Raw genomic sequence first — 17,722 nt, 5'->3', positions numbered from 1 at the left:
ATACAATTAAGTACAAATATTATATAATATATTTTAATAACATAATATCAGAATCACTTAAATCATAAAATTAGCAAAAATTATTTACAGCAAAAGATAGTTAGCCTTCCATTAATTATTTTACCTATCAATATTTTATGAAACATTGTTAAATTGCGTATTTCTTTTATAATAAGGTTGCCTATTTATATAATAATAATTGGTCAAATTAGAAGCCAATAAAAAAGCAATAAATAACCTGATCAATTGACTGAGATATTAACACGGTTGATACTACGATACTTGATTCTAGATTCTTACATCATATTTGACATGCTCCATTCAAAGCTCGCTAAAGTACAATATATAGGAAGAGTTTATTGGTTTGTGTCACGTGTAGCACGAGAGTTTTTTCCTGCTCAACGAGCGTGCAAGTGCGAGACGATGGTGAACATATACATGTTAATAGGTTGAGAGGTTGAAAATGCATTGTTCAAACAGCTTTTCTCATCCATAGGCGTATGCATTATCTCTTGTATGATTTGTTTGCAATTAAACCACTGCAACATTAGTCCAACAAATTGTTAATTAAAAAAAAAGTTTTGTTATCATTACTTTTATATTTATTTCTATGTGTTATCCTACTTATGTAGAATTACTCTGATGTTTAATTTGGAAAAAAATTATAAAGTGTAAAACCTCTGCATTATTTTCCAGGGCCTAACATTTTTCTCCACTTTTACTTTAAAATTATTTATGATATATATTCTTAATAATCAAAGATATTATATAGATATAATATTTTATATATGAATTTAAGAGTGTAAAAAAAGGTAAAAAATAAATGTGAACAAAATGAACGTCGACGACATTTTACTATTATATATATACATACATGGTGGTTATATAGATCCACATTAAGAATAAGCAATAAGAAACCATTTAGCAGTATTATATAAAACGTCATATGCAACGTTTAATATTCGTTCCAATCAGCGCCAATAAAGGAGAAAATAACGAATACGTTACAAATGCACGCGACGTATTTTATCCCGCACGTGATGATTCTCTTCGCGAATATATAAAAATTCCTGAATCCCCGGAATGGGGTGGCATATTTCGTGCGAACGTTGCGTTTAACGTATGGAATCGCGCGCGATAAATATCTTTGCAATATCTACAGAAACATGGTATGTGTTTCTGCGGCTTGCCAAAAATATCGTAAAATTACGTAACGCGTGACTAGACCGGTAACGCAGGACATTAATGCTCTTTAACGTTTTTTTACGACAAAACTATTATACATTTCTGGTTAAGAGCGCGCGTTCCTCCGCGATAAATAGCACCGCGATACCGATCAATTTTGCAATCGAATCCGAAACCTAGAAGGTTAAAGCAAAATATACCTGAAGATCAAATAAATCGATATATCTAGAGAGAAGAGTGAGGATATTTTTATCTTTTGGATATTAATATTTATGAAGATGCACGAAGTCAAGGTACAGGAGGTCCTCCAGGACGAGCAGTGCTTCGAAATAATTCGCAAGAAGCTGCGACAGGATGCGATTGACGACTTCTCTCTAATCAACTACGAGATCGTGCCGATTAATGAGGTAAACGGCTTTATGGGTCAATACTTTACCTTGAAAGCCACCGTGGCTTGTCCAAAGTCGCCGCTAGAAACGAAGAGCATCAATTTCTTCACGAAAATACCTCCACCGATCAGCAGTCCGCTGTACGACTTTGCTCAGGAGTACGGTACGTTCAAGAAGGAAGTGGCTCTCTATACCACCGTATTTCCGGAGATACTGAACGGTCTCGACAAGAGATGCATCCCGGAATGCTTCCTCGGGATCGAGAACGATGTAATCGTTCTCGAGGACATGGCTCACAGCGGTTATACGATGACTGATAAGTCCACGCCTTTCGACTTGGAGCACTGCGAAATCCTGATGAAGACCCTCGCCAAGTTCCACGCAAAGTCCTTCATCTTTGAACAACAGTACAAGAAAACCTTGCATGATGAATTCGCCCACTGCATGCAGGAAACTCTCTGGCCTGCGGATGCCAGAGCAAAATCGATGTTCGACGCCGCCGTAAAAGGCATCGTCTCGATGATCGATTTACTGCCTGGATTGAACGACGATCAACGCGATAATTTCAAGGAAAAGCTCGTGAAACTATGCGCGGATCACATGGGCAACCTGTCACCATCGGCGAAGCACAAGAATGTGCTATGCCACGGTGATCTATGGGCGAACAATATATTATTTAAATACAATACCGATAAGAAACCTATTGAATGCTGCCTCGTCGATTTCCAACTGGTAAGGTAAGTGTGTGTAATTTTTTTTTTTACAAATATGTCATATATAATTAAAGGAATAAATATATTTGCATGTGACAGAAAACGAGCGATTCATATCTATTGTTTTTTTTTTTATTTCAATGCAGGTACAATCCACCAGCACACGATATATTGTGCTTTCTTCAATTCACGACAACGCGAAAGCTACGAGATAAACATGATGAATCGCTTTTTAGAACCTATTACGATTCCATGACGATTGTCATGAAGGAAGCTGGTCTGAGCATATCAGAAATCTTTCCTTGGGACGAATTCATGGAATCTATCCGAGATTTACGCATTACATGCATCATTCACGGTATTCTCAATACACCGATCATGCTGCTAGAACCTGACGCGGTCACTAAATATTTTTGCGAGAAACTGGAGCTCCTCGAGAACTTTCTCTTTGTTGATAGAACGCCATTCATTTGCGGACAATTTAAGGAAGCACCGGAATATCGTGCCCGAATGATAGACGGCTTGTTAGAGTTGTACGATTACATAATCGATTACAATCACGCGACGCAAAATCGAACCGTAACGAGACAGTAAGATACTTTGTCGTCAAATATTGTCACCGAGTTTGTGACAAGTTGCAGAGTTGATATAATTTAAGTTCGATCAAGGTCTTGATACCAGTAGTTCTTCAATAATGATGTAAATTTGTATCTTTTGTCGTCAGTATTTCGAACAAGTATGATAAACTATTATGTGATATAGGATGGTATGTATGCAATACAAATGCAATCATTATGCTTAATTTTCGACAATAGAATACTTATTTCTTTGAATATGTCAAAATTATAATAATTATATATAAGTCGTATAATTAATTATGCAGAAATTATATGACAATTTTATAGAAGAACATTGTCGAAATATGTTTACGTGTGATAACTAGCTTTTTTCATAGCTGATAACACAGCTGTTGATTTAAGTTAATGATTTTTATATGGATGTGATAATATAAACATTCTTCAGAATCTATCTAATCTTACATTGTAAGATAATCTATTTGTAGTACAATATTTAAAAACCTTTCTAGCATTATGTATTATTAAAGAGAGAGAAGTTTCGAGATATACTTATACTTTATTAAAAAATTAATGCAAGAATCTATGTATAGTTAAAAGAGCTTAAATTATATATATGTATATAAGTACGTGAAATAATATGGATTTATGAAATATGTTGAGAAAATCATTGATAATTCAAAATAACACGAGTTATTAATAAGTTTACATAATTCTGTTATATGAGTATTTATTTTGAATATAAAATGATGTAATAATTAATAGTTATTATATACTAGTAATTTTTGTTCTATATGTAGTAATAACTTTTTGTAATAATGCGCTCTATATATAATTAAGGAATTTTTTTTAAATAGATTCTAGTAACAATAAGTTAAATATATCTTTAATAGCGGCTTATTATGTTTCTTCCTTCTTTTAAAAAGTCTTGTTTATTTTAATTATTATCTTATCGATCACAAACAAGGTATATACATATATTCACATACTCTTAAATGTAGACAAATTAGATTGCACGTGATATTAACAATACTGTGATATTTCTAAAATATAATTGTGCGATTGTTAATGACTGTAGAATAGTATTAAGTTCTTAATATAAATAGTTAATAGACATGAAATAATATATCTTGTACTTACCCTTATACCCACTTGTAACGTAAAAAGTTGATTACGAACTTAAAAAATTTGTCATAAAATATAAAAATATATTGGAGCATAAAAAATATAACTCAAAGTATCAATTTTCTATACAGATTATTAAAAATTTTATTGCAAATCGAGCTTCTATGGTGACTTAAATATTAAAAAAATCTTTACAGATAATATATAAAGAATATATATCAAACTTTTCCAATATCATTAACACAGAACATTCTAATAGATATTTAATATGGAACTCTCTCCAATAATAATGAATTAATATGTTGCATCTATCAGAGATAACTTAAAAATAATTTTGTTACGTTGCAACGTTCTTGCACTAAACTATTAAACTATCTATCAACTATGTGTATAAATACAAATCATGAGCGTAAGGATACTCCTGCCAGCATATTGAATAGATATTGATACAGACGAGTCGAGGAACAACCGCTATTGAATGGCATTTAACGCCATTTTCATCTTATTACAAGGATTCTATGCCGACAGTTTCATCCTGCTCAACACAGGTTTGTAAAGTACTTGTCTTTTTATTACAAAGTGACGTGGATCCGCATATCGAAACGCGAGGCATAAGGGGACTCTGGGGGACTTTTTTACTTTTATGTATATAATTATTTATATCATCAATTATAATGAATATATAGTTATGTACAATATTGAATCTCATTCTTTAACAATAACATCAACAACATGATTAAACAACGTTCCTCATTGGTACACAAATTGTAAATGTACAGATAAAAAAGCATTAGATGAGGTCAATGAGGCATTAAAGGTGGCGTACGCTCAGCGCGCCTTAATTCCCTCTTCTCTTTATACATTTTTTTAAATCCCCATATATATATATATATATATTTATATATATTTATATCTCGAATCACTTCGAGTTCTTTGTTCGATTTTTCTCATGGGCTTATATTTATATTTATATTTATATATACTCTGAAGTATTATACTTCATTTTTTTAGATACACACGTTCACATACACACAAATGCGTCACATTTGCTCCGCGCGACGCAACGAGAACATGACAACGTTTGATGATATTGATTGAATCGGTGTGCGATTTAATTCTTAAAGAGAGTGCATGAGCGATTCGCGACGCGCGATCGGCCAGCCATAAGTTTTCTTCGTGAATTTTAATTATATACCGGATATATCCTAATATACGATCTTATTTTTAATATCGTAAGGACCGCCACACGCATAGTCACACGAAGATCTTCCGTCATAATCAAAGGCGCAATCTTTACGTATTTAACTAAAAGATTTATGGCAAAATTATTTGAAACATCAAGAACGAATTAATAGCTACCGAAATTTTTTTAATTTTTGACTCGCCCCGCGCGACGCAAATCTCGACCAATCATCTAAAACTTTACACAAGGCTCCGACAAGATATCTTTTTTTATCGCTTAATAAACGACTTCCACAAAATCTAACGCACGAATTTGTTTTTTATTTTCGTATAGAATCGCGTCAAGGCGAGACAGAATCACCAAAGCTCTCTCTCTCTTTCTCTCTCTCGAAGCTTTCTCTAGCTCTTAAGGACTCGCGAAGGACACGCTTGCACGCTCGTAGTTCGTTAACAAACGTTTCCTTACAAGGAAATTTGAAGAAGGCAAAAGGAGAAAAGAAAACAAATGTGTAAAATGAACATTTCTCGAGAACAAGACGATACACATGCATCTGAAACATGATTAAATCATTCGAGGAGTTTTCGCAGCTTTCTCACAGCTGACTCGATGTTTTCACGATTATTTTTTTCATCAAAATACGCGAGTTTGAGAGAATACAGAATTTCAAAAATTTACCACAATACCATAATGATTATGATACACATGAAGAATTTCTAGAATTCTTGATAGTATTAAAAAAGATGAGATATCTGTCTATACAGATTGCGTTCAAAAGATCTTGTAATAAAATTAGTAAATATGTTTTTACAAAATTAATAAAACTTTATAAAGAATTTATTATATTTTCTTAAACAACAAATTTTGAATTAGATTTTAAATTAAAATTCCCTCTCTTTTTCTATATCTCTCTCGTTTTATTATGTTAAAAATTATTTAAAGTAGTTTATAGAGCTTTTTAATTTAAGTCGTCAAAATTTTTTGTAGTTTTCAAGAGAGCTAAAAATCTTATAAAAAAAATATTCACATCTAAGCATCTGACAATGAGTAATATATCTCTGCTCTGATTCTAATCTTTTTAAATACACATACATTATTTTATTCTAGTACTTTTGGCATCTCATATATGTAACTACTTCTATTAAATTTTTACAAATAAAAAAAGACAAAATCTCTTTCCATCTAATTCCAAAGTCGAGAAAAGGGTGCAGAGTACGAGACAATTAAACATATCGACATGTTCTCCACTTTCTTCTCTCCTCTCGCAATCTCTCTTCCTAATTTTCTTCTCTGCTATTTTCATTGAATGTTCGTGTCACGTAATCTCGAATGTCGAGACGGATGAAATTAAGGGCGACTGGGAGCAACAGGAAAGACGAGTGAAATACGCACGTTCTTCGACGTCACACACAATCACAAAAATCCCATCATTCCAAATGAATGTCAAATATTTTAAAATTGTTATAAATAAATAAAAAACATATGTGATGCTTCATGATCAATTTAATTATAAAAATATTTGATTTTGACAAAAGAAATACATCTCAGAAAAGAAAAAAAAATATTCAATATATAATTCTGAGTATTGTCTTTACAATTAAATTATAAAAACATAGAGTATTTATTTTGCAACTTAAAATTTTCTATAAAATATATACGTTTCAAAAAAAGTTTTGCACCATTTAAATTTTTATTTAAAAAATTGTATTATCTATAAGTGCAGGTATTATATATTACCTAAATTAAACAAAAAATATATCTGTGAAATAAACTAATTACTAAAAAAAATTTAATCTTTCTTTCCATGTCAATACAAGGACGTGGCATACTAAGCAGATGCAAAACTATATTTGACGTCTGCTAACAACGAGATATTTTGCAATATAACTTCGCACAATCTGGGAATGAAAGCTAGATCACTACTGTGATATTTTTCTCGCGTAAGAATTTAAGATCCTACCTTCCTGATTAATCTTTCGAACTAGTTGCACCGACGACATCCATCACTGAACCAACTAAATTTCTTTTTCATTCGCGTTCAATTAAATAGTGAATTTCACGATATTTTAATTATCAGCTTCCTTTCTCTCTTCTGCGTTATCAGCGCTTTATAGAAGGGTAACAATTAATAAATCGCTCCAGAAATTTAGTTAGGGTTCAGGACTGTCAGTGCAGCTGATCAGCTACATATCTCTTCGCTCACGTGTCCTTTGTACTTCGCAGAGTGCGTGTCCACTCGCGCGCCTCGCCTTGCTTTCTTTTGCCGCACACACACTCGAGCTATACATAGAAAGTTATGTACAACGATATTAACACGAACTGCAGTGGCAGTGAACAGTGCACGTGGATATTGCAAACAGCAGCAGCAGCAGCAACAGCAGCAGCAGCAGCAGTAGCGGCGGCGGCGACGGCGACGGCGGCGGCAACGACGATGACGACGATTATACAAGGTGTATGCGTAATATACGAAACACGGCAGCGACTACCACAGCTAGTTTTTAATCTGTCTGCTTCGTAATCTTCGTTCTTTTTTTTTATTTTACTATTTGCATCCCTCAATCGTGGATTTCCGATCCTGCGGCGAATGCGAAACAGGGGTGACTGATACCAGTTTATCGTCGTCACGATTCTTTTCTCGTTTTCCATTTTTTTTTCCTTCGTTTCTTCCGCTTTTCCATGTTGGCCACCTTTTTGAAGAACAGCCTCATGTGTGTCATATATTTATATATATTATATACATGTATATATATTATATATATATATAATATATATATAAATCCGCTCGCGCCGCACTCGCGCGCGCATTAATCCCTTTCGACCTCATTCTCGATTTTGTGTGTATGTGCGTGTATACATACATATATATATATATGTATATATATATATATATTTTTATGTCCGATGTGTGTATGTAAGTACATGTACGTGAGGTTCGAATTATAGATCGTATGTATGCAACTGCGCGCGCGCGTGCGTCGTTATTACATGCCTGTTCTCGTACGTGTGTGATTACATGTGCGTGTTTTTTTTGGGTACGAGTTCGTTTTGCACGCGCACACGTCTGTATGCGCAGCGAGAGAAAGATTAAATGTATGAGACAGTGTATGTATGTGATAAGGGATTAGAGTATTTGTATATAAGTGTATTTGTGTATTTTTCTTACATATATGTATATTTTTCTTTTATATATATATATATATATATGTATATTTTCCTTTTATATATATATATATATATATGTATATATATATGTACGTTTGTATGTATATATGTATACATATATATACATATACATATATATGTACACACACACGTGAGTTTCACAAAAATATATAAAAGAGAGAATGTCTATGTATACATATATATATGTGCATATATACCTATAATGTATATATACCGATATATAGACGATTTTTATATACTTAAAGTTGTGTGGAAAAGGGTACTTTATCGTAATTATCTATATGTATATACATATATATGTGTATACATATATATGTATATATAGAACCTGTAGAAAGTGCTTCTGATTGAGATTTTTTTTTTTGTTTCATTAGCCATAAAACAAGACACACGAGGTAAGGATTGCGCGTAAGTAGTCCGGCATTACGTTTGCTCCGGCATAATTCGATTCGCGCCGAATCCGGCACTCTGTCTATGAGAGACGACGAGAGGCGAATCTCTCTCGAGACGAGACGAGACGAGGCGATCGGACGAACGAATCCAGTTCGCTGCGCTCTTTTATACGAGCTTGCGTCTCCCCTCGTCGTCTTCTCACAGCTCGCTCGTTGAACAACGGTGTTCTCTTAGATGCGTATTATATACATTATAACATGTGCCGAGACGAATTATATTACGACGGCAAGAGTTCTTCTTCTTCTTCTTTCGTTTTCGCAGGATACTGCAAATTCCACAGCGCCTGTCGAGGCTAAGCCACGTGCTAAACATTAAGCTATATCTCCCTCCCTCACCGTCCACTTTCTTCGTTCCCGGTTTACGGAGGGCCGATAGAGGAGCTTGATAACACAGTGTTACGCTTTGCGAAATGTCTGATTCAGTCCTGACGGCGTCGTCTTTTCGGCCGAAGACGATTATTATTCTTATATATTATTAGCTCGAATAAAAGAAAGAGAGACGTGTAGCTACCCTCAGACCGCACATTATGCCACTATCCGTTGTCCCTTTGCATGTGCGTCCTCTTCTCCTCGCATATATTTTCTTCACTCCTATCCTCCTCGTCCCCTCACTTCGGTATAATGATGTAACTCGTTCGTTAGGCTTCCGAGAGTCTTTGTCCACGCGATCGCGCATCAATTTTCGAGATATTCGGATTCAAATAATCGCATTGTAAGTACACGGTAACCAAGCTCGAAACGAAATCCTCGAGAAGCGATCGAATCGACGATATTAAATTATATTTGCATTGTCGTTGTACGAATCGATGAAAAAAAAAAAATAAACAAATTCACTGGTTTTTTTCTTTTTTTTTTTTTTTTGCGAACTCGATGATGCGCGATATCATACGACGATGGTGTTCCTCGGCGAAGACGAGACGGTTGAAGGGACGACGGGCGGCACAATGATTTCTAACGCATGATTAGATGTAGGAATATGGTCCGTCGGTGAGGGCGCTACACAGCAACAATCAGGAGGAGTCGTCCTTGCCTCGGGCACCTCTGCTTGGCCTATATTCGAGACCCGGATCGAACTGCATCAGCACGAAAACCTGGCGATTTAAAATTAACGAACCGGATATAAAATAATTCTATTCGCTCGTTACGGATTGTTCCGCATGTATTTTCAGTTAACGTGATATTGCAAAATTATATCAAATTGCCAATTACGTGTAGAAATTATTGGATTATCATGTTCCTGCGCGTTTACCAAATTGTTGCAAAATATGCTGTAAAATTTGGAAAAATGTGTAATACGATTATTCGAAAACGCTACGCTTTACCTGATCTGTAGGTAGTAATGTGAAGTCATCGGGTGGATTTGTGATCACGTATCGCTTGGAAGAGGCGTCGCACGACGAGCTAGTGTCTCGAAACCTAGAAGATTTAAGTACATGTTAGCGAGTGAGAATATAATGCATGGTATACGACGAGAACACGAGCTGTAACTATATACACCAACTGTATATAACTAAACTAATCAAAGTCGAGCTAAGTATTAAGCTAAACTAAAACATAAACTAAGCTAAACTAAAGTAAACAATATGGTCGTATGTGACGGATAACTAAACGCTAAATAAACAACGAGATGATACAAAGATAGAAAGAGAGAAAGAGAGAAATAGTAAAAAATGATAGGTATTTTTTGGATGAGAGGGCAACTTACAATCGTTGCTTCGTTACTTTCGTTTTTTTTTTTGTTTCATGATGCAAAAACGCAAAGTGCAAAAAGTGTGCGGCAAGAAAATCATAATCAAGTCGCATAGTATACGTGAGTAAGAGATAATAAATGGCGGTACAATAATAGCGGCAATTGGAGAAGTCGCTGTTTTCAAATACGGTAATATATACAATGTATGTGCGTAAGGGTAATCCAATAAATACCATCGAGAGAGGGAAAAAAGTCCAATACCTGTACCTGTACAGACCAATGCACAGCATTCCGTACGACTTTAATGCTGCGACAAAGAGGTCACCGTACTTGCCTCCCTCGCCATATTGAGCCAATGGCCCGTCGTACATCGCGATCTGACCAACGCGACACCGATCTCTATTGGACAGACTGTCTGCCGTACTGCAAATTAAGTATCGTGTTTAATTTCATTCTTTTCGAAGAATTAAAAGTAAATAACATGTGTTTTCTTCACACATCTTACCTGTAACCTCCCCTTAAACCTGCTCCTTCAGCCAGGATCAATTCCAACTCGGGTGTAGCTCCACCGGTGATCAATGACCGAATCAGAGTCAGCGCGTTTTGGTTGAAGTATGTCTGCAAAAGTAGATAAAATTATAGGTGTTTGAAAGAACGATAAAAATATTGAATGTTAAAAATTATCGCGAGAATAAACGTGGTGTGAAAAATATATGTATTATTGATCCAGGGCTATACACGGTCGAAATAATGAATTTTTAACACCGACCGTCGACATAAGCGAATCCAATACGCTGACTGCGAAGGCAGTGCCGCAGGCAAACGGTTGTGTGAGGTAGAGTTCCGTGTCCGGGTCATCGTCGTCGTCCTGGTCAAGGAACTGCACGTTGCTGTCATTTACAAGTTCTGGAACAGGTGGATAAACGAAAATCAGCAGGCTTCGAGATTGATATTTTAATATCGTCACGATAAAACTTTTTGTCTTCGCGAGAAATATTTTGATGAGTTTATTATTATACATTAGAGTGATATCAAGTACATAAAAAATATATAAAGATTTGATGGAATCTTTTCCATTACCTGTAATCATTGGCACATTTGCTCCGTAAACGGATCCCCGCCGCTGCAAAACGATCGGGCTGCCAACTGAAGTCAAATATCCCGTTGTCATTATTTGTTATAATTTGCACTTTCGATTTTTAATATACATATAATATAGTTTTCAAATCAGATCTCCATTTTGTACAAATGACAATGACATGTCTTTGAGTGTACCTTGGCTAAGCACGCCGATTGTATCGTCGAAAGTCATAGCCTTGATATTAAGGGACGCGAGGATGGCCTCCTTGTCGGCGAGGGTGGGGTCATCATTGCTAGGCACTTTTGCCGACAGGATGCAACACATGTCACATAGATTCACGTTAACGGCACGTAAATCGGCTCTACTTAATGGCGAACCCTGCGAAATGTCATTCGAGTAAAATAAAAATATCCTGAAAGGTTTCAAGCAAAAAAACACCGGAAGACAAAGAATTTTTATCCGCGTGTTCCATACAAATTATTTTTTTTGTTTCATTATCCTCATTTTTTTTGCTAATCTAATATTGGATATAAAAATCTTGCAATAGTTGACAACAGTTTTTGATAATGTGCAGGATTTATAATTTTCCAAGTAATTATCAGAAATTCTGCTGGTTCTTCTAATTTCGAGACATCAATCAAAAATTATAACATTATCTATTATTGCATTATACATATTTAAATCGATCAAAATTCAAATCAAAATTAAAATAATTTGTTTCTATTTAAAAACAGTTTCCATTTAAAAAATCTTTTTAATATAAATTTAATTTGTAATTTAATCATTCATATCTTGCGAAAAATAGATCAAGAAATTATCATTATATTTTTATATTAGAAAAAAATTGGCGTTGTTAAGGAATCCGTAATCGAAAAGAAAATTGGATATTTTTTCTTGAGACTCTACTACATGATAATAAAAAAAATCTCATTACTGCGCGGAATAGCTTTTGTGATTCAACTGAACAAGAATAAAACAGATTCTCACATTTAGAACCGATATCTTTGGTAGATTCTGCAACATTTTCCACTCGCGGCGTATGTAGTCCACCGATCCGACTATCACTACGTGTTTAAGCTCGTGGTAATGAAAATTGGAAGCTCGTAATGGCATGACAAGGTTTCTCAGTCCGATGAGAGGCGAGTCGGGATCGGCGAACAGGCAGACGACGACGTGTCCGTTTAAGACTGTCATCGCCGCCTGGTTACGATCCAGTATGCAGTCTTCGAGGTTGCGAGAGGGACTCCAATGGAACATCCCCGTCGAGTCGTATTTCATCTCGGTCTTCTCGAAATCGAAATCCTTCGCTTGATCGTCAGCGATCCCGACCTGAAGACCACCATTGTTGTTGACGTTCGTGCCAGCCGAGGCTCTGCTCGTTGGCCTGAAAAAATCGCATTTTTGCGATTATATGAATGAAGCTACGGACGTGATATTGTCATTGTCAACTGTATGGAAGAACAATACTGAAGGAACAATAGTTTTACACTAATAGAAGATATCGATAGAAAATCTTAAAGGAATTACACTCAGAATTCTCCTCTCTGAAAATTCTTGTTAATTGGAATGAAAATTAATTGTAAAGCCACATTTTCGCATGCATCTCATACGCATCACATAATTTTTATGTCATCTAACACTCTACTGGTGTTGTTACTTTTTTATTTCAAAACGAGATGAGTTAGATAACAAATTATTATAGATTAAAGTAAATGTAAAAAAATATAAAAGGAATATTGGAAGGTATTAAGCTCTGTTACTGCGTGCATATAAATACAGTGGTTGTGTGATAAGTAGAGAATTAAGCAGAATTGCCTCTGTAAAAATTCAGAATTTTGCACTTCAGTAGCAATTATCATAAAGTGACTAAAACAATTTACAAAATCGTAGTTTATTAGGTGTCTATTTAAAACGTTGTCACGAAAGTTGCACAAATAGTTTGTTAGAAATTAATTCGATCAAACTTATTAGAGTGTAAAAAACGTCGATCAACGTAACGTTATTCCTTGAACGTGTTGCGCGAAAATTTGACACGCATATATATGACATTCATGTGCTTTTACGAGCGTCTTTAATGTCATTCGCGCATGTTTTTCCGAGATTAAGTATCCTCGTAAAACTAGCAGACTTTAATAGTTTTTTGCGCCGCGACATGTAACAGTAACGCGGGGCGCAACTTCAAACATGTAAAAAGTAATGTTCGCGTTGGCGTTGTATCATTTAACAGCGCAATATACTGCTTGTAATATTTAAAGATCGGACTGTCGTTAATAATTTATCTTATCTTATTATAAATCTTTTAAAGCGAAAAGAATCGATTTACGATGCACATCAAATTTAACGGACCAACGTTTTATGTTAACTATTAAGATAAGTTCGTGTCACCTCCAGGAAAGAACGCAAATTATGCAATTAATTTTTTTGATAAATAATACAATAAAATAATTTTGGGGAAAAGTAAAGACAAACATAAAACATAAAACATAAAACTATTGAAAATTATTGTACATAGACAATTAAACGTATCAAAAAATTCATAAATTACATGTAAAGTCTATAAGTTTGATTGTTTCATGATCTACTCCTACTGACATCAAATTTTTGATTACATTGTAATAATTTAATTTTTTTTATAAGAGATATGCTCGTTTTTAAGACTTAATCAACATTTTGTCGTAGATTATCACTCAAGAATATAATTCGACATGCAGGGAGCACGCATGTTTCATTATTAAATAGTAGTAGGATAAAGCAGTCACATCACAATACAAGGTAGCGTTAACAACAGAAGCGTACATGAGCTTTTTGACTTCGTAGGCGAGATGGTAGCCAGCGTATGCGGACTCCTCTTGCGATCTGGAATCAGAAGGTTGCGTAACGTTGGATCTGTTCTCAGATGACTTTGTCTGATTTTCTGGTCCACGATGAGAAGGACATAATGATGACAGTGATGAATGATTCTTTTGACAATTACATCTATCTAGTCTATCAATCGTGAAAATTTTTTGCGGCTTATTATACGCGCATCAACCTTGTTGCGAATAATAAGATCTAACGCGAAAGAGATAGGAACCGCACGTTTATTGGCAAAAGGCATTGAACGCTCGGATTTTTTTCGAATAATGGCAGAAATTCTGAAAACTAATCTAGCGGACGTGTGTAACAGGTTCGTCGGAAAATGTCAACGACCACCTGTAGCCTGTAACTCAGCACCGTCCGATAGCATAATAGTACGAGTGGCTATCGTTCGCGAACGATTTCTCTCTCGTGATTTATGCGAATCGTTTATCGTTCAAGTTTGCCGCACCTTTTGTCAACAATTGACTGTAACGATAGATGGCACATCGATTTTTCTCGTTCCCAACGAGATTGTCTCTGATGTACTATTTTATTATGCAATTAAATGACTCTGGAAGCTACTTGGGAATCTGTTTTGATTAGGCTATATGTTCCACGCATTATACAATAATATTTTTCGAACTATATAAACGATTATACAGACAATTCTAGAATTTAACTGTTCGAAAATCACATGTCGATATCGCTCTCATAATTTCGCTGATTCATAAGTAAAGATATAGAAAATTATACTCGATCGCGATGGATGAATTGATTCTGGATCGCATCGAAGATCTCTACCGAGAATTGGCGGACGTTAAATCTTTGCGGGTTACATGGATCGTATGTTTAACAGTTTTTAGATACATGCTAATCGAAGAAAAACGTATGCAGAGGTTGTTGATACATTAATGTGCAGATCATCCTAGTGCACTCGATTAAAATAGGTCTTATTAACAGATTAATATCGTTTAGCTGAAAAGTACACGCATTTACAAAAAAAAAATTCATTAAAGGCGCATATTTAAAACTGCAACTTTACTTTGTAATGTTATATATCATTAGGTTATTCAAAATATGTTGCCATCAATTCGTCAATTAGAGAGTATTGTGCAACATATTATATATTTACAATAGAGTTTTCACACACAGACTTGGCAACATTCCGTTTTGTTTGTCCAACCAGAATTCCATTACAATTTGAATAACCCCTATATAATACGCGTGAAAAGAAGTCTATGTAACTCTAATCGTGCAACTATATAGATAGCACAATATGTAAGCTTATAATTAAAGTATAAAATAATATACGTTGTACGACAGGATAGAGAGAAAGATTAGAGCGCACTTTAGAAAAATATTTATGTTCAAGCGACTCAGAAGAAAGCAATTCGATGTTTACAATGTGTCAGTATTAAATGTCGAGTGCACTGTAAGTCTTGCTATAAAGTGACACAAATACGAAAGTAAGAAAAAAAAATCAGAATAAAGAAATCCGAACGTCTATTGGAAATTCGCTTTTCACGCAGCGCCTTCTTTCATTAATAATTCTCAGTAGTGAAATTCGCATGGTGTTGCTTTGATTAGGTGCGAAACAGACATGTCATTGAATACTCTGATCATCAATGATCACAAATGCAGATGCGGTTTTTTTATATATATGATGACGATGATGTAAGTGAATGATGTTTGGATGCGTATGCTTGAGTGACGATAAAATTACAGTGCGCAGAATAATTAGATACCTCTGATTATACGGCTGATTCGGACTGGACAGACTGTCATTCGGCGCTCGATTCACGTTCGGCTTCACCTTGTTGACCTGCTTTGTCGAATTCATCATGGTCATCCCAACGGAGTTCCGATGATTTCTCATGGCTGCAACATAACGGAACATCAATGTTGGAGAATAGGGCGAGAAGAAATCATTAAACGCAAATTTCTCGTAATCGAATATTTTTCTAAATTTTTAAAACAATTGGAGAGCTGACTTACAAATATTCTTACGAATATTTTTCGTTAAACAATTAGTTAATAATAATTCTTAATTGATTAAGTTAAAATTATAGAATTTGAGACTTACCATTCGGATCGTCTCGTTCGCGGCTGATTTCACCTAAAATGGACAAAACAGTGTTAATTCCAAATCTGAGCATCCTATTTATCATCGATAGTGGGCAAAGCAACAATGATTAAGACGATTAGAGTGTCACACTGATCGTGACCTAACTCCCCCCATTACAGCGCACATTGTTTCCGGTGATGATGAGCCTACAGCCCCATGCTTACAGGCGCGCATACTTCACCCTACACTTGTGTTTGCATATGTCAAGAAATTAATTATTAATGGCGCCAATTAAAATAGAACTATTTTAATTACAAGAAAAATCTTGTACACGAATTTTCTATATTTTTTTATATTACACTTCATTTACTAATAAAATAAATATCATAAATTTATAAATTGAAAGACAAAACATTTTAATTTTTAAAAATTGACTGATTCTATTAAAATTTCTATTACAATTTTATCGTGTAATTCTAAATGTAATGTACGAATTACTTTCTATGCAAAATTTATTTTTTAAAATTTTTTGATTCAGTTGTGAAATAATATAAATGTTAAGTATTTTACCCCAAATAATAATATATTTTTTTTAATTTAATGTGTTTTTTTTAAATATAATGTGTCAAATATAGGAAGAAAAATTAATTCATCAAAGCTGTAATTAAACAATGTCTGCTTCAGAAGTAATCGCAAGCCATTGTAGCATTATAAAAATTTACGAGAACAATATAATAGCACGTATCGCGATAGTTTCTTGAATAATTATTTTCTGTAAATAATGAAACAAAATTATAAAGTGCATTATATATATATGTATATTTTTATATATATAATGTTATCAAATTAAAACTTTTATATTAGAAAAACTATTAATCTACCGTGCTATATTACAACTATAAATTCATCTTTAAAAATTAAAAACAACAAGATATTATTAATTTGAAAAACGCGTTTCACAAGTCAACGAATCAATCGTGGAACAAGCATCTCTAGATATATGATATAAAAATTTCTATTTATCATGTACAAAGGTTACAAGATAAAATTAATTTAGCAAAAAAATACTTGTGCTAAAATAACGTTTCTCAAACAAATTTTGTCAAAAAATATTTCAATTTAAAAATTGTGTATCCGCTTTATTAAAATACATTAGACATTAAAAAAAATTTATCACGATAAAAAGGAATTTTATCTGAAAAAAATCTGTATTTTATATCATATATTTAGATTTACATTTAATTAC

At 34.2% G+C, this 17,722-nt stretch overlaps 2 protein-coding genes across 2 annotated transcripts in view; one reads left to right on the top strand and one right to left on the bottom strand.

Annotated features, from left to right (window-relative positions):
- The first annotated feature begins 1,068 nt into the window (after positions 1-1,068).
- LOC114942564 (uncharacterized) lies at positions 1,069-3,986 on the top strand. The gene is made up of 2 exons (XM_029317956.2): positions 1,069-2,311; positions 2,434-3,986. The coding sequence occupies exons 1-2, from the start codon at positions 1,458-1,460 to the stop codon at positions 2,879-2,881; spliced, it is 1,302 nt and encodes a 433-aa protein (XP_029173789.1). The 5' UTR covers positions 1,069-1,457; the 3' UTR covers positions 2,882-3,986.
- A 550-nt stretch (positions 3,987-4,536) lies between these two features.
- The window catches only part of slo (calcium-activated potassium channel slo), a 101,453-nt gene continuing 88,267 nt past the window's right edge, over positions 4,537-17,722 (bottom strand). The window contains 11 exon segments of the mRNA XM_085487732.1: positions 4,537-9,893; positions 10,125-10,218; positions 10,754-10,915; positions 10,998-11,110; positions 11,262-11,398; positions 11,573-11,638; positions 11,768-11,951; positions 12,561-12,957; positions 14,370-14,429; positions 16,157-16,289; positions 16,495-16,527. Coding sequence (XP_085343858.1) covers positions 9,813-9,893; positions 10,125-10,218; positions 10,754-10,915; positions 10,998-11,110; positions 11,262-11,398; positions 11,573-11,638; positions 11,768-11,951; positions 12,561-12,957; positions 14,370-14,429; positions 16,157-16,289; positions 16,495-16,527 — 1,460 coding nt within the window. The 3' untranslated portion in view covers positions 4,537-9,812.

This window comes from Nylanderia fulva, unplaced genomic scaffold (assembly GCF_048542155.1).
Source record: "Nylanderia fulva isolate GAGA-0341 unplaced genomic scaffold, ASM4854215v1 Scaffold6, whole genome shotgun sequence".
Lineage (NCBI taxonomy): Eukaryota > Metazoa > Arthropoda > Insecta > Hymenoptera > Formicidae > Nylanderia > Nylanderia fulva.
Note: the sequence above shows the minus strand (reverse complement) of the source record. Positions and strands in the feature narration are given on the sequence as shown.